Source organism: Acanthaster planci, unplaced genomic scaffold, assembly GCF_054643075.1.
Source record: "Acanthaster planci isolate LZ-2023a unplaced genomic scaffold, COTS_SCS Contig72, whole genome shotgun sequence".
Classification (NCBI taxonomy): Eukaryota; Metazoa; Echinodermata; class Asteroidea; order Valvatida; family Acanthasteridae; genus Acanthaster; species Acanthaster planci.
The window spans coordinates 44975-69700 of NW_028257694.1; the positions used below are offsets into that span (position 1 = coordinate 44975).

Here is a 24726-nt window from a genome sequence, read left to right on the forward strand (position 1 = left end):
ATAGAACTCTTTTTCTGTAATTTAAGGATTCAATTTAGATGACCACTACCACTATTACCCCATGCAAGAATCCCATATGTAATGTAATATACAAAGCAAATAAGATATTGTGAGGAAAGATCGATTTTAACTTTAAGATGACACCTACGTATCTTGAAATAACTGTAGAAATATGACTGGTGTGTTTTTTCCAAGTTAAACAGTCATCTACATTGTACATGTATAATCCCAAGAATTTTGTTGTGTCAATTTTTGTTATCTCTCTATCCTCTATAGATTCCAGTAGGCAGGTGGTGCTTTTGATTGCTAAACAACATATCATTAGTCTTGTTTATATCGAGTGTTAATTTATTTGCTTTAATCCAATCAGATACCTTTCACATCTCATGATTAACTGTGTCGTAAAGTACATGTACATCACCATGACTACAAAATATGTTACTTTCATCAGCGAAAAGAATAAAAGATGTATCAGAATTATTAACATAGTGTGACCAAGTGAGAAAAAAAATTTAAAAAATCAGTTGGACTATTTCTTGCGGGTCACTCTCGAAATGATTTATTTCTAACTGGGCTCAGAACAGAATCAGGAACATCTACTGGATCCGATTATTGGACAAACGTCTAAAAAAGGCAATAATTAATAGTGGAAATCGGGTATACTATTTCAAATTGGTGAAAAATACTGTGAGAACTAAGGTTAAGACGTAAAAACTACACGGGAGGACAACGCTACCAGAGGATGACAGATCTGCCAGAAGATTAGTGAGCGGAAGAATCTACAGCATTCCAAGCTTCGTATCAGCAGCAACAGTATGCTTCTCCAGAATCTAGTCCCACACGCCTAAATTGCTGTCGGCCACAGCCATCAGTCAGGACTCAATGCAACAATAGCTTTTACTTCAAGAAAACAACCAAGGAGGAAAGCAATGTGGCTAGAAACTAAAGAAACCCCCAAAACGAAGAGCGACCAGCACTCTACGTGACTCCTCTCACGACAGCATGCGCAGGAATAGCTGTCTCGAATTTGGCACTGCACCACGCCATAACCTGCACGTGCTTCGCTAGGCATTGACAATGCACAGTTTGTCCTGGATATGTAAGGAAGAAATTTCCTCTACAAGTACATGTGGGGAAGTATATGGGTACCATACAAATGAATAGGCAGCGCATGAAATTTGGTTGATTACAGTAGAAAAAAGGAAGGGGGCCAAGAATACAGCCTTGAGAAACACCACACATTATTTTAAGATGATCAATACCCCTAATAACCACAGACTGCTGTTGATTGGTAAGATCACTTTTAAACTAACCCAAGGCCATCCCCTATATCGATAGTACTGAAGTTTGTGCAGAGGAACATCATGATGATCCACATCGTATTGTGCCTGGTATTAAATCAATCGAGAGCCGTTTTGGACGTTCTCAACTCAGTGATAGTGGGTATCATTGACATTCTTGACTAACGCCCTTAAGTTTTGGGGTATACTTGGAACTTATGCCTTGGGGAATTCTTGTGGTCATGGGTATCACGTTTGCACAGGGTTCAGCTCAATGTGCATGGTTTTATGCGAGGTGGCTGCAGGTGCTGCCTTGTGTACCGGTTTGCCCAATATACGTATGTTGGTATTCCGCTGGAGTTTATGAATAAATCCATATCGAAGCTGTGGCACACAAACCACACACACACACTCAAAATGGTTTGCCCACTTTCCTTCTTTTTGAGTTTGAGTATAATCCATGTTGTTTATTTTTCACTGGTCATTTGCTGTTAAAACAACTGCTGCATGGCCTACCCAGCAAGGACACTAATCCAACCCGCCAAAACTGATAATATCAAAGACATGAGAAAGTATGGGTTTAATGATAGCACTCGTTCAAGTGTGCTGGTTCACGGTTACCACTGGTTACACTTGAAGATTGCATACACGTAAGTGGCACAAGCCCAAACACTGGGCACTTCAAATTTTTGCTTCCAATGTTTGTGTATGGAGTAATACTTTACCCGCAATCTCACAAAAGGAGAAATTTAATAAACTCCAAATATTCTCATTCATAAATGTCAATTTCATATACCCGCTACAAAGTTTGGGCCCAAATTTTTCTTTCAGAAGTGTAAAATGAACTCTTATCAATGCCCCCAAAATGATTTAAAGTTTTCGTTACGTGAGTGGGGTCAATAATGAATTACTAGAATTGATAAACTTTTATTGAACTTCTGAAATTTGTCGTGGAATTTTCTGCGATTTTGAATCATAATGTTCATATCATTAGCTCATCACCCAGCGATCCCCCAGGATCTGGTCAGGCAACGGGCTTGCCAACCTCAGAAAAAGACACCCACAAGAAATCCATCTACATGTACATACATGTACAGTAATAAGGCAATTCCGTGGTCACAGAATTACATATCAGAACAAAATTGACTATTATTTTCCATGTTATGAATTAGTCGTTGACCGTCCTGATTGCAAACACCTTAATAATGTCTGGTTATAGCCCAACCACCAAACCAGTAATAAAATATTGAAACATCCTACATGTAGGAAGGTCCAAGGCCCAGAATATTTCGGTAACGGAATTACATCAGTAAGTGAAGCATTTTTTCAAACATAATTTTTAAAATGAAATCTATAACATAGAGGCCACAGGTACCCATTTATCTTTTTACAGTGCATGTACATGTACCTATAGTTTGAACTTTGCAGCAGTTTTAGGGTATTAATACGCACAGATATTCCATACTCCATCATTTTTCCAAAAAAGGCAGGGGTAACGGAATTACAAAAATGGTAACCATTACTCGGACACTCTCGATGGAAGCGATATTAAATTGATTGTACACGGACCATTGGTACCGATGGTCCGTGTACAAGCCAGAATGGACCAATAAGGAAACAGCGCCCATGGCTTGTGTACAGCCAGAACGTAGCCAATAAGAGTGCACATGCTCACCTTGCATGCTCCACACCCCTTGGCCTTCCCGCTCAAGAATTACAAGCACATAAACAGTGGCTGACCACAGGGTTTTACGAGCGCTGCGAAGGCATGTTGTTTAGTGATTTACCACTGATTGACCCTCCACGCTTTTCAAAGCGGTGGTTGGGCTTTGGGCATGTGTATTATCATATTGTTCTGGGAAAACTATCTGCAGGTTGTACTTCCCAAATTATGTAGAGGTCTACTGCGTGTATAATAAATAATGTACATGTACATGTAGACAACACAAGAAACCAGTGTTCTAACAGGCGCTGTCATTTCCTTTCTGGCAAGAGAACGTTGGGGCTTACAGAGTCAATGATACAGTTTTTATTGACTCCGAGAAAGCTCATCGTTTTCTGGGACAAGGGTTGGGGTCCGTTCGAAAACTTTCTGGCTAAACAAAAACTTGATGTTCAGAACCATATTATCAAATCTGGCAATTACAGGAAAGCTTTGTCCATTGAGGCATTTCTTGCCCTTCTATTTGATGGCGCTCCATCTGAAGATCACGAGGGTGTTGTGAACGAAGAGAGAAAGGCACAAATTGTTAGACAAAATTGCATGAGTAAGAGGCCAGTGTGTTCAGTCTCTGATACTTTAGTGATAGGAGGATTCCCTCCTGTTGATGATGGGGTTAATGGTGAACGTGCGGTCAGAGTTGAAGTGAGTGATGAAGATGATGAGGTGAACATAGGTCATAATAATGAACTTCAAGACAAGGAGGAAGAAATAAACAAAGAAGAAGCTGGTCAGCCTGAGCAAAACGGGCAGAATTGCACCGGGAGGCATATATACTCTATCCCCCGAGACACTCAAGCTCGTTCAGAAATCCCGCGAAGCCCAATCTCAAGAACTTGGGCAGGCAAAGGCTTTCAGAACACTTAGAAAAGGAGTCTACTCACAGGAAATCGCTAACATAGTGGCAAGAGTGCACAATGGGGGAAGGAAGACTTTTCGTTGGCATTGGCGATGAGCGTAAAGGAAAGTACACAAAGGCTTGAGGGCGCAGACCAATAGCAAGTTAGGAAGGGAGCAAACCTGTCTGATAGGCCTCACTTGCATCAACAACTCGCAGGTTCTTAATGGCGTGAAACTTCATAGCCCAAAAGAGGTAAGGATGGCCAATCTTTTCTTTCTCAAAGATACACGGCCCTATCTGGAGGCGTATCGTGGTGAGCAAGGAGGACGGCTTGGGGAGTTTGATGTGCTTCACGTAATGGTCCCAGCAACCTAACTTCATACATGATGAAACTCATCGACGTTGTGCAATACTGTAGGAGAATTTCCCTTTTCGATCCAAGATGAGGCCTAGCGACAGAAGCCGGTGAGCACCGGCATTACTTAAATATGACATATTTTTATCAACACAATTTGAGAGGTGGCGGTAAAAACATACCCACAGTTTTGCAAGCTCTCTTCGAATGGCAGTGGAGATGTCTTTGTCCATCTGAAATTGTTGTGGCTTTTGACGAGTTTGTTGAAGACCATCTGACAATGTGTGATGTTGATGAAGAGAGTCACAGCGATGGAGAAAATTGACCTTTGAGTATGCCGAAGATCAAGTATCTGAAGACGGCACTGGAAATGAAGACTCACTGCAGACGAAGAGCATTCTAGCTAACCAAATGTTCGTCCTTCAAGTTGCTGGCAAGCTGAGTGCTTCCCAGGATACAGTATCTTCTGAGATAAGACGCCTTGGTGGAACGGTATGGAGAGGTAGCATGTTGCCAGATGAAAGAATTCCTTTAAGGTGGATAGTTGTGTCATCTCAAGCTCAGTACAATAAGGATCCACAACACGTTGCATATAATCTTGCAGAAGGATTTCGGAGGGGGTGGATTTTTGTATCCGACGACTACTTTTACCACTGTGCCAGAGATGGCCACGATACAGGTGTCGATAACTACCAACTTGACACACAAAAACTGAATGATGCTCCGCCACAACTGCTCCAATCACTGAAGAATCTTTCTGCCCCCGGTGACATCACAGAGAGAAGAAACAGACGGTAATACACGTACACCTGTCATAAAAAATGTGATTCTAAAATATAGTAACACTAAAGTTTGATCAAGCAACAATCTGGCTATGAATTTTAGTTCATTAAGAAATCCATTTGACATTGACGATGATGCTTGAAAAGCGCTGTTTCCCGTCTTATAAATGTGAACCCGTAACATGTCAATCCACTAAAACAAAATCTCAACACCAAGGCTTAAAGTCGCTGTTATCAAAATACATGTACTCGATCTGCTTATTTATTTTGCAACAAGCTCCAGCGAGTACGTTGAATTTTACAGCTGCAAATCAAAACATTTGGTAGGAGTGGCGTGCATTGCCAGAAGAAGAAAAGGAAAACTACAAAAACAAACAAACAAACAAACAAACAAAAACAAACAAACAAGCCATAGCTGCTGAAACCTAAAGGATTAATGTTCTGAGTATGTATTTGGGTAACATTAAGTTGCAACAACGAAAGTGACGATCCAACAAAGCAAAAAAAAATTGACTAACTGACAGACCAACAACCACCCGCTTAAAAGATAGTACCGCATGCAGTCCCTTTAAATGTTCTTTTTCTCGACAAACGTGAAGACACAACACGCTGCAAATTGTGCCCCCACCCCTTCCCTTCCCCTCTCGCACCCCGCTTTTGACTTAACAAGATTCAAGACACTACAAATTTGTGCCCGCATCCCGCTTTTCCCTTCTCACGCTCCACTTTTGCCTTCTCGCACACACTTCCCCTTTTCGCGATTTTCCCTTCTCGCGCACCCCACTTTTCCATTCTCGCACCCCACTTTTCCCTTCTCGCACCCCTCTTTTCCCTTCACGCACCCCTCTTTTCCCTTTACGCACCCCGCTTTTGACTCGACAAAACTGAAGGCTCAATACGCAGCCAATTCGCTCTCGTGCCCCACTTTTTTTCTTTTCGTGCCCCACTTTTGTTCTTTTCGCACCCCTATTTTCCCTTTTCGCACCCATCTTTTCCGCTCTTGCACTCCGCTTTTAACTCAACAAAACTGAATACTCCCCACACTGCAAATCCACGTCTGCACCTCTCTTTTCCCTTCTCGCAACCCACTTTTCCCTTCTCGCACCCCTCTTTTCCGTTCTCGCACCCCTCTTTTGACTCGACAAAACTGAATACTCTGCACACTGGAAATTCGTTCCTGTACCCCACATTTACATTCTCGCACCCCTCTTTTCCCTTCTCGCACCCCACTTTTATTTCCCGCGCCCCTCTTTTGCGCTTTCGAACTCCGCTTTTGACTCGACAAAACTGAGTGCTCTGCACACTGGAAATTTGTTCCTTTACCCCACATTTACCTTTTCCATTCCCGCACCCCACTTTTCCCTTTTCCCACAGCACCCCTCTTTTCTGCTCTCACACTCCGCTTTTGACTCGACAAAACTGAATACTCTGCACACTGGAAATTCGTTCCTGTACCCCACTTTTCCCTTCTTGCACCCCTCTTTTGACTCAACAAAACTGAAGGCTCAACACACTGCAAATTGGCGCCCGCACCCCTCTTTTCCCTCCCCGCACCCCACTTTTATTTCCCGCACCCCTCTTTCCCGCTTTCGAACTCCGCTTTTGACTCGACAAAACTGAATACCCCCACACATTGCAAATTCGTTCCTGCTCCCTTGCCCCTTTTTTCTTTTCCCACCCCACTTTTCTCTTCTCGCACCCCATCTTTTCTTTTTGCACCCCTCTTTTCCACTCTCGGTCTCCACTTTTGACTCTCGCTCCCGTGCCCCACTGCTTTCCGCTCCCACCCCACTTTTCCCTTCTCACACCCCTCTTTTGACTCGACAAAACTGAAGGCTCAACACACCACAAATTCACTCCCTTGCCCCTTTTTAAAATCCTTTTGCACCCCTCTTTTCCCTTCTCGCACCCCACTTGTTCCTTTCCGCACCCCTCTTTTCCCTTCTCGCACCCAATTTTTCCTTTTCACACCCCTTTTTTCCCTTCTCGCAACCCACTTTTTCCGTTTTGCACCTCTATTTCCGCTCTCGCACTCCGCTTTTGACCCGACAAAACTCCCCACACTGCAAATCCACGTCCGCACCTCTCCCTTCTCACACCCCACTTTTCCTTCTCGCACCCCTCTTTTTCTGTTCTCGCACCCTGCTTTTGACTCGACAAAACTGAATACTCTGCACCCTGGAAATCCGCTCCTGTACCCCGCTATTTCCTTCTTGCACCCCTTTTTCCCTTCTCGCACCCCACTTTTCCCTTCTCGCACCCCTCTTTTCTGTTCTCGCAGCCCGCTTTTTACTCGACAAAACTGAATACTCTGCACACTGCAAATTCGCTCCCGTGCCCCATTTTTTTTCTTTTCGCACCCGAAGTTTTCTTCTCGCACCCCTCTTTTCCCTTCTCGCCCCCCGTCTTTTCCGTTCTCGCAGCCCGCTTTTTACTCGACAAAACTGAATACTCTGCACACTGCAAATTCGCTCCCGTGCCCCATTTTTTTTCTTTTCGCACCCGAAGTTTTCTTCTCGCACCCTCTTTTCCCGTCTCGCAACCCGCTTTTTAATTGACAAAACTGAAGGGTCAACACACTGCAAATTTGTTTCCATGCCCTCACTTTTTTCTTTTTGTACCCCTCTTTTCCCTTCTCGCACCCCACTTTTCCCTTCTCGCACCCCTCTTTTGACTCGACAAAACTGAAGGCTCAACACACTGCAAATTGGCGCCCGCACCCCTCTTTTCCCTTCTTGCACCCCACTTTTCCCTTCTCCCACCCCTCTTTTCCCTTCTCGCACCCCTCTTTTCCGTTCTCACATGCGCTTTTGACTCCACAAAACTGAATACTCCCGCACACTGCAAATTCGTTCCTGCACCCCCTTTTCCCTTTTCGCACCCCTCTTTTCCATTATGGAACCCCGCTTTTGACTCGACAATACTGAATACTTCCCACACCCAAATTCGCTCCTGCACCCCCTTTTCCCTTCTCACATCCCACTATTCCCTCCATGCGGGGGAGGTTGGGGGCACCCCCATTAAAATACAGGAATACGATGGACAGGCCGGGACAAAACGGGGCCATGGAACCCTCACAAAAAAATCAGCTCATACACATGAAAAACACCGGGGACATTTTGGTAAAGCAGTTCACATTGACTTCATTATTTCAGCACTGTCTTCAGGACAATTTTTACTGTGGTTGTACAGTTGTACAGTACATGGACATGTGTGTAATTAGCCTGGTACGTGCCTAGTGGAAACCAGTAGATGATCAACTGATAATATTCAGATATCTCAACAGAATGAAAAACAAAAGACTAATGAAAGCCATCTGAAGATGTTCCTGAAGATGTTCTGAATAAAGAACGAAGCATTAAATCAACATGATTTTTATCAGTCTTCCTGGATTCTCATATTGAGTTGCCCAGTGGAATCAACAGAGTATACCTAGTTTGCAATGGTTCAGTTCCGTCATACAATACACTGTCCAGTTCAAAAATTGAAAGCCCACGCAGGCATACATTCTCGGGGAGCTGAGTTTTCAATATCGTTGCCTTAAAGCCAATTTAATAAGTGTGCACTATTCTATTTCGTTTTGCTATGACTTCCACCAGGCAGTTTGCAAATTTTCCCCACTGCACTGTTCTTTCTTTTTCCTTACTATTGCTGACTTTATGTTTTAATTTTTGGGTGCTTGACAAACCCAGTCACCACCTTGAAGGTCAGTGCAGTGGTAAATCACGAAACCACATGCTGTCACAGCGCTCGTAAAACCCTGTGGTCAGCGTGGGCGTGGAGCAAGGTGAGCATGTGCACTCTTATTGGCTACGTTCTGGCAATACACAAGCCATGGGCGCTGCTTCCTTATTGGTCCATTCAGGTTTTTACATGGACCATCGGTACTGATGGTCCGTGTACAATCAATTTAATGTCGCTTCTATCGAGAGTGTCCGAGTAAAGCTGAATTACACATGTGAAATGCACCTTGAAAAATGCCAATGCTTGAACAGCAGTCTTTCTTTTTTTTAATCTGGGCATATTTTTAAGTTTTATTCATGTTAATATAAACCATAAAACAATGTGTGTGTATGCCTATCTGAAAGCTATTACAATTTTTATACCTAGCAACAAGGGTGTATTTGAAAAGAACATGAAACTTCCAAGTTCTGAACCCCGAGTTGTGATCAGAAACAAGGCAGTTGCTTCAAATACATTTGTCAGCTTCAAACTGCTTAATCTTGCTTCAGTTTGTGGGGTAGGACTTGTTCCATGTATCCAACAGCATACATTAAGCATAGTAACGGATTACACAAACTAGGAACATTGAATAACCTAATGTGCAGTGAAATCACAATATAATTGTCCACACATGTGTCAATGCAGTTACATGTACATGTATGCATTATTAGAAATGAAGAACTGCAATGCAGTCATCTACAATGCAGACATCTAAAGTGATTTGATCTCAACCATATGAGCTACATGTACGTGTACATGTACATATAAGTGTAATTAACAACAGTTGGACTGACCACATTCAAATGCAATGTGGTTGACCATTTCTAGTCAACCTTGTGGAACCAACCTCGGGGGTAAAATCTCAGAAGTAAAAAAATACAACTTCCAAAAGTAAGCCAACAAAATGTAAAGAAAAAACTTGCCTCAAATATTTTTAATCAATTTTCCTATGTTTATGGAAAAACATAAACACATTTTAGTTATAGCTTGGCGTGTACACTTGTAGCTTTTGAGACCTGACATTTGGTGTTTGATTTTATCTGTGAAATTACTCATCAAAAATAAATCTTGACTTTTGGCTGTTAAAGCAAATGCATATAAACCTGTTCATTGTAGACCAATACAACACTAAACAACACTGTAAATATTATGTTCAGTTCTTTGTCCAACTTGTCTTTCATTTTAACATGTCTTTGAACAGTGGAAACACGGCTGCAGGAAATTTAAAATGATGGCTATCTTAAAAAACAATACAAAATAAAAAGCCCCACTTCCTTCGTTTTTCCAAAAATCTGGACGAGAAACATGTTTTTTTACTCTGCCTAATTTCCAAAAAACTTTTGGTTCCGTGCCAGGTGTACATTTATTGACAATGCACAGTTAATTTAATTTTCATTTCATCAGCTTTAAAATTTGCCATTTTTCTCAATTCCCATACGGAATTGCCCAAAAGACTTTGCCTAGGTACATGTACATGTATCTGTAAAGTACTCAAAATTCCTCCATAACAAATACCCTAAAACAGCATTTGTGATTCATGGGGTACAACTGAAGATTTTCAGTACTGGTAGCATTTCATGCTGGAGTGTAAACAGTTCACTCTTCATACACAGTCTCTCCAAAAGACACTTGGCTTGACAGATAATCAAATGATCCTCACACATTTACTGGGACAATATTAAACAACTTTGTTCGAATCCAAAGTTCTGTTCAATCAGGTGCTGATGAAATGAAAGGATATCTAAATGTGTCGATAACATGTTGTACTTGGCAATTAGAAGGAGTTGGTTGATTTAATTGCTTTACAAAAGAGTGCTTTAAATCAGTAATTGTTCAAATAAGTCATTGGATTGAAATTGTGATTAAAATCAGCGATTTAAATCAACATGATTTAAATCAGTCAACCCTGCTACAAAGCACAGTTTAACACATCAGAATTTTGCAGGGTTGGTTGAGATGCACAAGCCAAAAAAAAAATACATCCCGCTGAAGTCATCTGAACTGTTATCCACACATTTCTCAAGATGAGAAAGACAAGTTTGATGAATGGGGAACAAAGGAAAATTTGTGCAACTGACCAAAAATATAACAAATAAAAACTTCTTTGCTCTTATTTTTGTGACTGAGAAAAAGAGAAGATAAACATTCAGGATTCATTATAAAACTAAAATACTTTTCCTTGATGAACTGTAATGAGAATCCTACACTGCCCGGTTATGAAAATAAACTTACCAATTTTTGGATGGATACATTGTAACTTTCTCTCTCTCGTGATGTCGTCTTGCAAGGTTGATGGCAAAGAGATGAATAAGTAGGAACAGGCTGGATGTTAACTTCTTAACAGCTGTCTAGGTAGAAAATGGCAAATTATAGTGGATTCAATTATTTACCAAGATTTTGTAATCAAAAAGGCTAATCAATGAAGACCACTGGTTGTAACAGAAGACTCAAGACCTAATAGTTGGCAACCAAGTCAAGACTCAACCCCAAAAGACCTCAGGAATCATAGGATTTTTAGCAAAGATACCAATTTCTCAGTGTCTGCACTTCCTAAGGGCCACAAGTTGTACATCTTCTTGGGGAGGTACTAGGTACATGTACAGTACCATATTTTAGGTAATTTATGGTTGGACAAAGCTCACAGCAGAATTACAGTTTTTCCATAGTTCATACATGTCACTAAAGTCTTCCACACAAAAAAGAAAAGCAACTACTGGTTTAAATAGAGCAATTAAAGTGCAACACTCCTATTTGTTAAGTTTTCTAATCTTTTTTTAAAAATGCTACAAAAGTCATTTAGGCCACAGGCCTACCGATACATGTACTCTTCTGGTGGTCCGGGATATTGATACAATATCTTAGTAAAGAAGAAGCAGTTTCGAAGGAATCCAACCCTCCTCATGGTACATGTAATTCTAAGAAACAGCCCACCCGTCCGCATGTGAGCACATGTCCCTCTGTGCTGAAAGACCTAGCCAAGAAAAGCAAGAAAAGCACAGAAACCTCATAAGATGTACAGGGATTTAACATCTAGAAATGTGCCCTCTTTTGCAGCCAGTGCTGCACCCAAAGGATACTACACAGGTTAGGAACAAAGTGAAATTTGAGAAATCAAAGAGCCGGCTGTCTCATGATGAAATATGCAATGTATACAAACTTAACTTGGTGATTTCATACACCAGTTTCAGGTGCTTCCTGAATTGGTTCGTTGCATTGGTTTGCAAGAACTTCTCAATGAACTTCATAGATTAAGCATATGTGAGGATACTGTGACGTGACAGAGGGCGCTAGTCACTAGGCACGGTGCAAAGTTATAGATGGCACCCTGCCCAGTAACAGAGGCAGATGTTAGGCGCGCATAGCTGTGTATTAAGCAAGCGCGGCGCGTTGTGCGATAGGGCAGCAGAAGTCACTGCTTGGTCACGTGAGCGCGTGCCCGGGCGTGGTCACAGCAGTGCCAAGGTTATAAAAGGCACGTGGAGGCAAGGTTTAATCATCCTGATCAAGGGCTGATCCTGAGGTAAGGGTCGCGGATCCTGTGCAAGGGTTAAAGTCACCTAGCCTAGTGTGACTGTGCCTAAGTCCCAGCCTAAGTCCGAGTCTGAGGGGCTCGATAGATTGAGGGGCTAATTGGTGGTGCAGTATAATTCCTGATAGGAGCTTGCGATCGATGCAAGGGCAGATTGCTATCTCGTGACGTGAGTTGCGTGTAGCGCAGCCCTGACAATAAGCCCCGTAGACTTGCTAAAGTCCCCGATTCGGCACTGGATGCCCACAATTAATTGTGGCGTTTGCTACTCTGATTAGCCATCATCTCGGCGAAGACCATCTTTCTTGGGGGACGGTACACTTTGGTCCCAACGGACTCATCCCTAGCTGCTCAGGGACTCTCCGGCGTGCCGTCCGACATGCCGCGCCTCGAGGAGGAGGGTGCCCTCGCCTTCGTCGGAGGGGCGTGGCATCACAATACTCTTGTAGTCTCATACCATACGACACCATATTCAACTTGGGTGACTTTTATGTTTCTGCCCTTACTATGAAACATGGCTCTTTTGCCAGTGAACCACTGATTCTAGTTACTGTCTTGATACATGAAGAAATTGGAAGTAAATCAAAGCAATTTCTTTGAGGTTGTCAAGATGCAATGCCCTCAGTTACGCAAAGGTGAGCCCGTCATTGTAACCAATCATGAAAAGAGTATTGTCAATGCCTTGCAATGTGAATGACCCTGTGTGAATAGCGTGTGCTGCTGGAACCACATCCTCTCCGATGTCAAATTCTGGATCAGTAAACAGGGAGGGAATTAAGGCAGGAGACTGCAAGGCCTACCGACACCACGTCAAGCAACTTCTTCTAACCCCAAAGAAAAATACTTTCAGGTTCATGATACACTGAAGGTAAGGTGGAGTCAGGCATTTATCGATTATTTTGACCTCGAGATTAAACCTGCAATATTGTCGTCCGCCGGCAAGTGGGTGCTAGAACGCCTAGGGGGGTGTACACAGACAATTCTGGCATGACAACAAACCAAAGCAAGAGCTTTAATGCAGTAATGAAACATGTACATGTACTAGAACGCAAGGAAGTAAGTCTAGACAATATTGTGTTGATCTGGTTCTACCACGGTACGGTACAAAACTACCTACTATGGTACAATGAAATCCTGCGTGGGTTTTGTTCCTTAGGTAACTTTCGCTTGGAAGAAGAGCAGAGTGAGCTCAAACACAGTACTTCCATACATGGAAAACAATCAAGACACGGTTGTTGATTGGTTGAGGCCGTGATAGATGCCAAACAGACTCAAGCATGAAATCCCATCCACAGCAGCAGCTACAAGAGCCAGCTAAATCTGGCTAAGATGGTCATCCAAAACAAAAAATTCACATGTATTGCTGAGCTGAGTGTTTTCCTAGTGCAGGGGAGTAAAGGGAAATTTCTATTCCGTAATACTTTTCCCTAAAGAATTATGCCCTTGCCTCTGGAAGGGTATCTGTTACTTCATGTATATAATCCCATACTGCCTCAGATTGGCTCCTGGGGTAACCGATACAAGACATATCAATGTATATACATCCCATGCTGCCTAGCTGTTGGATTGGCTCCTGGGGTAACCGATACAAGACATATCAATGTAAATAATCCCATGCTGCCTTGCTGTCGGATTGGCTCCTGGAAATAACCGATACAAGACATATCAATGTATATAATCCCATGCTGCCTAGCTGTCGGATTGGCTCCTGGGAATAACCGATACGAAACATATCAATGTACATGTATATAATCCCATGCTGCCTAGCTGTCGGATTGGCTCCTGGGGTAACTGATACAAGACATATCAATGTAAATAATCCCATGCTGCCTTGCTGTCGGATTGGCTCCTGGAAATAACCGATACAAGACATATCAATGTATATAATCCCATGCTGCCTAGCTGTCGGATTGGCTCCTGGGAATAACCGATACAAGACATATCAATGTACATGTATATAATCCCATGCTGCCTAGCTGTCGGATTGGCTCCCGGGAATAACCGATACAAGACATATCAATGTAAATAATCCCATGCTGCCTTGCTGTCGGATTGGCTCCTGGGGTAACCGATACAAGACATATCAATTTGTCTACATGAAGGAGGTCAAAGCACCGAAAGAAGAGATCTGGTCGTAAAAAGCCCAGAATTGATGACCTGGATGTCAGTTGTGCATCTGACTCGATACAAGCAATGGAGGACACATGGAATATGGATGATTGCTTTCTACCATCCTCACCATTGTGCCCAACCAATCTACCATCTCCACTTGGTGATCAACTTTACTCATTTGACAACATCAACACTGAGTGCTAAATCAGAGTCTCGGATTGACCACGATACAGGTCCCACTAAACACAAGCTCCATGAAAAAAATGGAAATTTTAGCTACTTCAAGTACAAGAGGGTGCGGACGTTGTTTACACTATGGGGTCATTTCAAGTAAATTCTACCGATTTGGCTTCGCTGTTGCACTCAGGCAGCCTCCTGACAGCTCTGTCACACTCTTTGTTGCAGATTCCCATGCATTTCTCACATGGGAAGAGGGTAAAGTAGAATTTGTCATAAAGTGAGCCCTTGCTCATTACATCTTTGAGAAAAATGTCTGGGTTTGGCCTGTGATAGTCCAAGGTAACCACTGGATACTGTTGGTCGTACTAAGAAAATTACGACAGTGGACTCCTTGCATGGAGAAAACATGCAATCTGCAGCCTCATTCATAGACATGTACAACACTCTTCAAACACGTATTCAAAATCATTTCGCATGTCAAATTGGCATGTTTTTGCGCTGACTGATGTACCCTTCAAGAAGAATGGCAGTGATTGTGGTGTCTTTGAAAGTGTTGCTGCGAATGCGATAGTGGCAATTACTAGAAGTATTCACAAGCCGAAATGCAAAGAGTGCGGAAATGGATCGCTCAAAATTTAATTTGAACGGATTTGCCTATGCAGAGCTCGTGGAAGAGGCGGTCGTTACGCGGTGCACTGAAAAGAATACCAAAGCTCAAAACTCCTCTTCCACATACTACTAGCATACATACACGTACATGTGTATCTTGCCAACCCCCAAATGGTGAAGACACCATGACCTACTTGGTAAATATCAGAAATACATGTAGTTTGACAGAGGCAACATGGTCCACTTAATACATCACTGATGATTGTAACAAACCACAAGAATCCAAAAAGATGTTGTTCTGCGAGGGCTGTCTCAATTGGCTCCATATTGAGTGTGTTTCAAAGGTTGGAATCTGTAGTGAGCCACTAGATGCCAGTCACTGCATGTGTCTGCAATGCAGCCTCAAAGAAAAGTTTCAATACTTGGCCTTCGAAACCTCATGGTCCAGTAGTAGGAATTTCTGCATGTAGATCCATGGGCATCACAATAACTTTCTCTGGGAAAATGCCCTTTTTTCAAGGAAAAAGGGGGCAGCGATCACCTTGCCCCCCTCTGCAACGCAAATGCCCAGACTTGATGTTGTCGATGTCGGAAGGATTAAAAGCAAATTCAGAGGGATGCATCTGCACTGACTGAACTCTGTTTTCAAGCTCAATGCAGGAACTGATTTTGTTAGTTCTTTTGTTCAAAAGAAGTTATCAAAGAACTAGCTGTTAAAATGTTGATTTGTTAAAATGTTTGTTTGTGAAATTTTCATGCAAACCGATGTTAACATACCGGAAGATCCTTTAAAGATGCTTCTGTTATTTCACAGGCTAATTCCCTAGTCACCCCCGGTGTCATGTAACTATTAATTAATTGCCTCTTTCGCCAATACGAATAATTCAACAGTGTACTTTAACATTAAGACTTATATGTATTTGTAAAATGAAATAACTTTTAAAATTACATGAATCAAGTAGAAAGTTTGCTTATTTCTCTTCAGACAAAAAAATTGTGATGCGTTCAGTTCAAAATTTGCCGAGTGTGTATCTTGAATTGTGAACATTTGATTCCTTATCATACATCATCTTTTGGAATCCTCCAATGACCAACACTGATTGACAAGGAGCTCCACAGCAAGTTTTACTTTCAGTTTTGTAGCAATAAGCTAACAAAATTCACTCTGTTGTAAGCAAGAGTTCCAATGAAAGACATAAATGAGGTTACTATCACACGAGCAGCTTTGTAGTACTTCCTGAGTCTCTCATCTTTATGGCTCCCCAGTTTAACCACTTTACATCTCTACCCCCGTCTCCTTTATCATGTCCTTTACTGCCTCTCCTTTTCACCTACCCGCCCCAAAAGTATAACAATGTTTTACAATGTACAACAACTCAATGTTGCAATGACCCTGTGAGCCCTTGCCAGCCTGCCTAGATACACATGTACATGTACAATACATGCAAGTATGATGATGGGCACATCAGTGTACATGTACCTTAGCAGGACTAAGCACCGCCATGCACTGGACATGTATACACACAAAAAACAATTGCCCTCAAATTTAATGAAAATAAAACAATAATTTCTTCTGTAAGCATTCATCTTAAATATTGTCATTTTTGATCATTTTTAAAAGTTAGTTTGAATTACGTGTACTTTAAATCGACCTCCGGGTTGTCCCAAACATGCCTGAAATTGAGTTACATAATACTTTTTATATTACACAACATGTATTACCTCCCGCCTGACGTGCTACTGGATGCCATTTAGAAAACATTTTACGGACGTTTTGGTAAAATAAATAAAGAGAAAAACACATGTTATTGCATTTATTTCAGACATAATTTTTGGAATAATTTTTCAAGTACCGTATGTTTGAACTACATGTACTTTTACTCAGCCTTCGGGTTGACCCATACATGTGCAGAAATCGAGTGTAGAATTGGTTTATTGCTAACTCCGGCCTAGTGTGTTGTTCAGTTAAGGATAATTTACGGTCGTCAGGGTGGGTAAATAAGGAAACAAAATAACATGAACCTACTGCATCTTGGCATTAATTATAGAAATTCTTTGTCATTTTTCCATAATTTTTGGAGTCAAATCTTGTGAATACTGCTGAAGGCGCAGTTGATTATACGTGTACATGTACCTCTGGCCTGACACGCTACACAAAGGAGGATAGTTGTAGTCGTTATTGTTAATAAAGAAATGAAATAACTATTTGAGTCTTTGGAGACACACAAGTTGTGTACATGTGCATCCATCATACCATCGCTACAGAAGGGGTCAATTTTGACTCGCGTAAGATAATTTTTGGATGCTTTTCGGCCACAAAAAGAAGACTGACATCAGTAAAGTGACGTGTATATGAAATAATACCATTTTTTTGTTACACAAATAAATTAACAAAAATAGACTTTTGTTAGGGTAGATTGTTTTCCTTGATTACTTAGTTACTTTAGACGTAACTTTACTCGTTAACGGCTTGACAGTAGGCCTATAGCCTATGTAATAATTCTGTCTGTTCCTGCATGATATATACCACAGAAATGAATGTAAATAATAAATTATTTACGATGTTTGATTCCTTAATATTTTTCATGAGAGACGAACTGATTCTACATTATTTTGAGGAGGGGTATACCTATGATGAAATCTACTGTATACTCCAAATTAGACATGACTTGAGTTGCAGGTAGGTTCACAGACGTCTTTTAAACAGTAACTTTACTTGTTAGCCCCATAATGCTGATATGATAGACAACCTGTTCTCATTGGTCTATCCACCATGGCATACACACCCACAAAAACCAACATGTCATATTTTCTGAAACTTAAACCAAGTGGTAACAGTTTGTTATCCACAGCACTGTCTAGTATTTCTGGATTCCAAGGTGAAATTTAGAGGAAAAAATGGAATATTTGTATCGGTTGGCAGATTTCTTTCTAGAATTTGATGAAAACAAGTTGGCACATTTTTACATTATGCAAATTAGAATTAGACTGTGGATAAGTTGGCCTGAACATTTTTGTTGAGAATGTTTTCCCCCCAAAACACTTGGTTGAATTCTCAGAAAGGCGACATTTTCTTGTCAAGGGGCAGGGGTAGTCTAGCATTATTGGCATCAATTATGGGACTAGTATATGCTTTGCAGCTGGGATTTGTACTTGCCTTATTGGGAAAAGATCCTTAGAAACGAATGGAATCATCACATTGCCATTTGTTAAACCCCGGCTTTTGCAGGTCCTATGCAACCCACATGACAGGCAACGTGCGATGGGCAATGGGCAACGGAAAATGGCATGTTTGGAACTGGTAAATGGCAGAATGAGCTGTATCTATGAACACTGGGGGCTCTCTAATTTAACTTCCGAGGGGATCCTGAGGCGCGCCATTTGTACAGTGCGATCATGCAAAGCTGCTGTGTGCCTTTATGCTAAAAAAACCTCCCATGAAAAAAATATCTTTTTTTACCGCATACCAAAAGATAAAAAACTCAGGAAAGTTTATGATATTGCAGTCAGAAATAAGAATCTTCGTTTTGCAACAAAGGCTACGAGGACATCTAGTTAACATTTTAAGGGTGGCCGGAAAATTGGAAATGCTATTCCTTCTATTTTTCCATGGAGTAAGCACCCCCAAAACCACCTGCAAAGAGGTACCCACTTGCAGCAAAAATACCACCACCGAAATCTACTACAGAGCCTTGCGTCATTGGTAATGCTAATTATGAGGATGTTGGCATTCAAACAGAAAAATATGAACGTCACATACTTGTGGTAATGAAGTGATCCAACTGAAGAGTGAACTTGAACACTGCCAGAATAGTCTGTCAGAGGCATTGTCCGAGCTACGGAGTACATGTATTCCCCAAGCTAGGCATACATTCTGCATTGAAAAGTTTAACAATTGCGATGGAGACATTTGCTTCTATACAGGTTTCCCTGCTTTTGAGCGATTGAAGATTAGTTATGATTCCTTCACCTCATCACAGATGCAATCAGAGTGGAAACTGACTCCATTGAACCAATTTTTATGCTAATGTGTAGGTTGAGACTTGGTCTTCTGGAGAAGGATTTAGCAGAGAGATTTAGCATGCAAGAGTCGAGTGTTTCCAGGATTTTCGATTATTGGATTAACCTTATGTACTTTGACCTGAAGGAAATTGACATTTGGTCCACTCGTCAATCTATCAATGAGATAGTGCCATATTGCTTTAAAGACAAGTATCCGCCAACAAGAGTTATCACTGATGCCACTGAAATTCAGATGGAAAGACCATCTTCACCAGACATGCAGTCAGTGAGGTTTTAGAGCTACAAAAGTAAGAACATGCTCAAGGGCTTGATCGGCATTACACCAAGTGGGGCAGTGTCATTTTTGTCGGATCTTTATACAGGTCAAGTCATACATTTTCCAAATTCATGTAGTACATTTTACCTAAAGTTAATCACTTACTGTATACACATATGATAAAATTAATATAATGCAATGGGGTGCAGGTGTTTCAGGCATTTTTAAACAATTCATTTTAATCTGTCCACACAAGCTAATACTTGCAGTGATCTGCTCAGTTTGAACTGTGCTGATGGTGTCTGTTTGTACAATGTAATAATGTTATCCTTGGCCAATACATTTCAGTGTAGCCTTTACATGTACATTTAACTTCACGTCTCTTAACTTCAAGCCTGATGATACATTGTGCAACAGCGTAAGGAGAAAAAACTTCTTTCAGGCATTGTGTCTCATGCTATGGCATTTCTGATGTAGAAATGCGACATGTACATGTAAGGCCCTCACTTCATTGGTGGTAGTGTTTGATTTCTTTACTTACAGGATCAATTTCAGATAAGGAACTCACTTCTGCATCTGACCTCCCAGACAAATTGGAACCTGGTGATGGAGTGATGGCAGATAAGGGATTTGACATCAAGGATGGCAGATAAGGGATTGTCATCCAGGATATACTAGCACCAAGAGAGGCTATACTGCATATTCCCCCTTTCATGCAGGGAGGTCGACAAATGTCTGTAGAAAAGTTGTGAAAACAAGAAACATTGCATCACTGCACATCCATGTGGAGAGATGCACGGGAAGGATTAAGAACTACCACATCTTTGACAGACCAATTCCTGTATGTATGAGTGGAATGGCAAACCAAATATTTTTGTCTGTGCATTGCTTAAAAGTTTCCGTCCACCTTTGGTGTAATTAAGTTCATCACATGGGCACTTCTCTTCCTTTGAAGTTGTACAAAATATGTGTAAATCACTTGTGGAGCTTTTAGAGAGAAATAGAGAAAAAAGTATCAAAGTGTATTTAGAGGTGTGGGAAAAATCGCGAGGGTCAGTACTCAACTTTGCTAGAAGCAAAAATATTAAAATATTTTCCTAATTCGAATAAGGGTTAATAGAAGCCAACCCAGTACATGTATGTCTTTCTGTGTTACAGCAACACTGCCTAAAAAATGAAAATGAAACCCACACAAACAATTCAGTACTAAATCCCAACCCTTATGAAGTTATGAAATTTCATAAAAGGTAGAGGGCATGTAACTACCCAAAGCACTGACGACTTGATGAGCTCAAAGGCATTTATAACTAGACCTATAGGCAAAACAATTGAACTCTGCATCAGAAACAGAGTTTGACTGATGGTTCTTGTCCAAAATTATTTCTGAAGGAATTTCGCATGATTAATGCTGTGCAAAAATGAATGTAATGTACACCTGAAACACAAAAATAATGGTCATCAAAACACCAAAGATCTCAATTGCTAGTTTTCATTTTATTAAAGACAATTTTCAAGCACATTTGTTATTCTCACTTTAACCATACACATGTATTATATGTTTGTATTTGTATTTCAACTGCACTTTCCTGAGCTACAGAGTGAATTAAACTTTATTTGTATTTAAGACAGGTGGCAATAAATACTGTGTTGATAATAAATACAATTATTGAAGATAACATCTGACAAGCTACTGTCAATATCATAAGACAGGCATTTCATTTTTGTTTCATTATAAAATACGTAGGCATGTGTTGAAACTAACATGTCTGACATGTACTATGATTACATTTAAAGTCTTACAGGAATTTCCTTTCTAAACAGCACCTGCATGTTCATCTTCTATTTCATTAAATGGTCAACTAATCAATAAATTAAAGTCAAACAATTTTCATCAATGTTATTGCACCACACAGTCTGGGGAAAGATGTCATATTACTACATCTGCAGGAAAAAGGCAATGAATATGATTTATAAATGTACGCATTCTTTGGAAAATTCACATAAAATGTGAACTTATTTGAACCTAAAAGTGCCCTGGCAAATCCAAGAACTTTATGTAACTGGAGGGAAACAGTTATTTCCATGTACCATGTAAATCCAACAAAATACCTACTCTTCACTTCTTTTGCTTGTGTCTCTAGCATTTTCATCATGAAAAAGTTCTGGAAACAGGCAGAAGCCAAGTTTAATGTGCCTTGTCAGAATCTCTGGCATAACATATCCTATGTAAAATTCCTTCAGTTTAGAAAAGACAATGTTTACCCACGCTTGTTGGTCAAACCAGATGTGCTCAACATGAATATCTTTTCCCTGAGGTGTTTCTATGTACATGTTCATGATAAAATCACACCATTCTCTCTTTGTTACTGCAAGCTGGCATTTACTTGGTAATAATACACATGATGATGGTTAAGCTTTAACTTGCCTGTTGAGTCTCTCTGAAGTGGAAAGGATGAACCGCGCTGAATTACAAGGTCTGCCACTGTTAAATTTGATAATGGACACTTGATTTTAGCGTTTCCTTTATGAGGTTGACTTAAAGGATCCGAAACAATTCTGTCTACACTGGCACCTAGCCATGAACTTTATGGCATGACAGAAAATCCTGTTTCCTTCAAACGAATGTCTGGGTGACCATTCATTTTCATGTACTCTATGTAGGCATCAGCAGCCCTTTGTTCACACTCTATCCCATGTTTACAAGCCTTTAGAATAAATTTCCCATTGTCCTATCCCTTAATTCTAGGAAGATTATCAGGTGGAGTTGTTTTCCTCCTATTGATGGCACCAGCCACAGATGCTGTAACTTTCTCCTGTCTATGTTTATGCCAGTTTTCATTGACTGACTGACCCCTGGTAGACTGTTCAATTTGCTCAACTTCTTCAGTTGTCACTTTCTGTGCCTGCTCATACTTACGGCACTTATCCTTAAACTCTTCATCAACTGACAGTTCTTCAGATGATTTTGGGATCTCTTGTTGCTTACAATAATTATGCTTTGAATGAATTTCAAATGTGGTGGATATAACAGCCAAGAAATCTGGTGATTGTTGAGAACTTCCTGCACCAGTTGAATTAAGAGCTACTGAGCTCATTGAGTGTCTTTGGGATTGAACTGGACTTCTAGTTGATTCAGATGCAGTACACATGTAGTTATGATCAAATGAAAGGGCAGATAAAGAAGAAACAAATGGCAAGACATGGAGAAATGCACTGGATTTGCCTTTTGATTTAAACTCTTTAAGCTTACTGCGTAATTGGTATACTTTTTTCGCGATTGTTTCTCTGAAGGTGATTTGGTCTGGGGTCAGATTGCCTGATATTTTTCTCTTCTTTGGCTTGGTGGGGTCGTATTTCTCAAACACTGCGTCACTGATTGGGAAATAATCACCTTTTTGTTTTCTACGGGGCAAGTGCCACTGTTGAGGATAGGATGTACGTGATATAGAGGGTTCTGAAACATAGAGGTCGGTACGACCTGAAGTTCTGGTATCTGAGCATGCATATAAAAATACTGCCACATGGCAACAAATGCCACCCAATCCTGCAGGGCATGTACAATATGTTGAGTGTATATGGTGAGATGATTGCCATACTGATATATAACTTGTGTACGTTTTCGATTTTGTCATTGTAGGAAGAACAGTTGCTTTTAGATAGATAAATGGTGATACTGCAGATATAGGGTGATACATGATACATGTATCTTTAACATGCCCTGAACACTAAGCCTATACCCCTTTCCAAACTGCTTGTCACATCCTTTTGCCTTCTCTTTCAAATGAGGCTGGTTCACAAGAAAATGCCACATTGCTCAAAAAGACACAGCACCTGGAACGTGCAATCCAAGCAAAGTGAATTACCTAGCATTGCTTCATTTGTTTAGTTTAATTCATAATTTACTCAAAAAATTTTTTTGGTAAACCTGTTATTTTTTCCCATGATTTTATTTCATCTAAAGGAATGAGGAATTAACAAGATAAGTTTATGTTACACAAATTCACATTTGATCTCTGCTACATTTGTAATCATGGTCTAAAGATCTGAATTAGTTTTCATGATTATTCAAATGCTGAATTAGGTTTTCCTGATTTTGGAAAGCGCAAAGTCACTTGGAATAAGTCGCTTGTCCAGCCTTCTTTAGGAGGTTGATGGAAACTTGTAGGGGTACATGTAACAGCAGAAACTGTCCTCCCTCTCTCCCTGTCCACAGCAAGATGGGTATTATCTGGATCAATCAACAGAGTCTCTGACAGACCTCCACTGATATAATCGTGTACTCTGCAAAAACAAAATGAACCAAAGCTAAAAATAACTCATCTTATTCTAATGCTCTTCTTCCACATACATGTACATGTACCGGTATGCTGTAATTGTTAACTAGAGGAAGAGTTCCAGATCGGATCATTTCAATTTTTCTGATTCAAAACCCCCATTTTTAACATGAGGCGTCTTTATAGGCATACACTGTACATGTACCCATATGACACTCATAGGCACTGGCCTTGTGCATGGTCAGAGCAACAAACTCTGCTACAATTTATTAATAAAGAACAATACAAGAGAGGCACCTAGTGGGCTTCAAGAGCAGAGGTAGGTTTTCTCTTTAGCCCTAACTCCCTAGGCCCTTGCACTAGAAATAGTACTGAATTTAACAAACTCCAACAGCTGTGCACAATTTCAGTAGTTACTGGTACCAAACCTGCCAAACTCCAACAAGTTTCATATGCCATACAGTACTAAACCTGGCAAACTCCAACAGTTGGAGTTTGACCTGTTTGGTACAGATGGGTCTATGCATTGTCTAGTGATTAGAAAAGGATGGTACCAAACCTAACAAAATGAGCCAATGTACTTATAATAGAAAATCAGAGTTTGGGGGAGTTCACAGGCATTTATTCGTGGGTGAGATCACGGCCCCTCCCTAGCACAGTTCCTCGTCAAATGTTGGAGCTAATTGTTTTTGCTAATTTGTTTTTGTTTTTCTTGACTCTTGTTCTGAGGTACTACTTGGTTGATGTTGTTCCCTCTTCTTGTGCTGCAGCTGCGTGAAACTTTAAAAAGCATTCCCGGGGCATAAGTTGACGCCGCAGATTGGGCAGCCTCGTCGTGTTGTCTTTGGTAGTCCAGACTTGGTTACTTTCTTGTTCAGTCTGCACCAGCAACACCATCGAGCATTCTTCCCTGGCATCTTCACAGAGTAGTGTCCAGCGCTGTTGATGAGAGATACCGGTTGTGCTGCAGTTTGGCGAGATGCTGAGCCCCCTCCGTAGCCTTCAATCAGGCCTTTGGCTACGGCCAAAATAAAATCTGAGT

General features: G+C 40.9%; 1 protein-coding gene across 8 annotated transcripts in view; it reads right to left on the reverse strand.

Moving 5' to 3' along the window:
* Window positions 1-20120, reverse strand: part of LOC147795326 (uncharacterized) — a 63080-nt gene extending 42960 nt beyond the window's left edge. For 5 of the 8 annotated variants that reach the window (XR_015423994.1, XM_087132054.1, XM_087132055.1 and 2 more), the window contains exons 1-2: window positions 19979-20120; window positions 10934-11049 (exon numbers count right to left, since the gene is read on the reverse strand). Coding sequence is in view for 2 of the 8 variants with exons in the window: in XM_087132057.1 (XP_086988183.1) it covers window positions 10934-11049; window positions 19979-20074 (212 nt within the window). In the remaining 6 variants the exon portion in view is untranslated. Of the gene's footprint in view, window positions 1-10933; window positions 11050-18891; window positions 18991-19951 lie in introns of those variants that run through there. The other 3 variants (XM_087132056.1, XM_087132052.1, XM_087132053.1) reach the window with 3 other exon arrangements.
* Between the last annotated feature and the right edge of the window lie 4606 nt (window positions 20121-24726).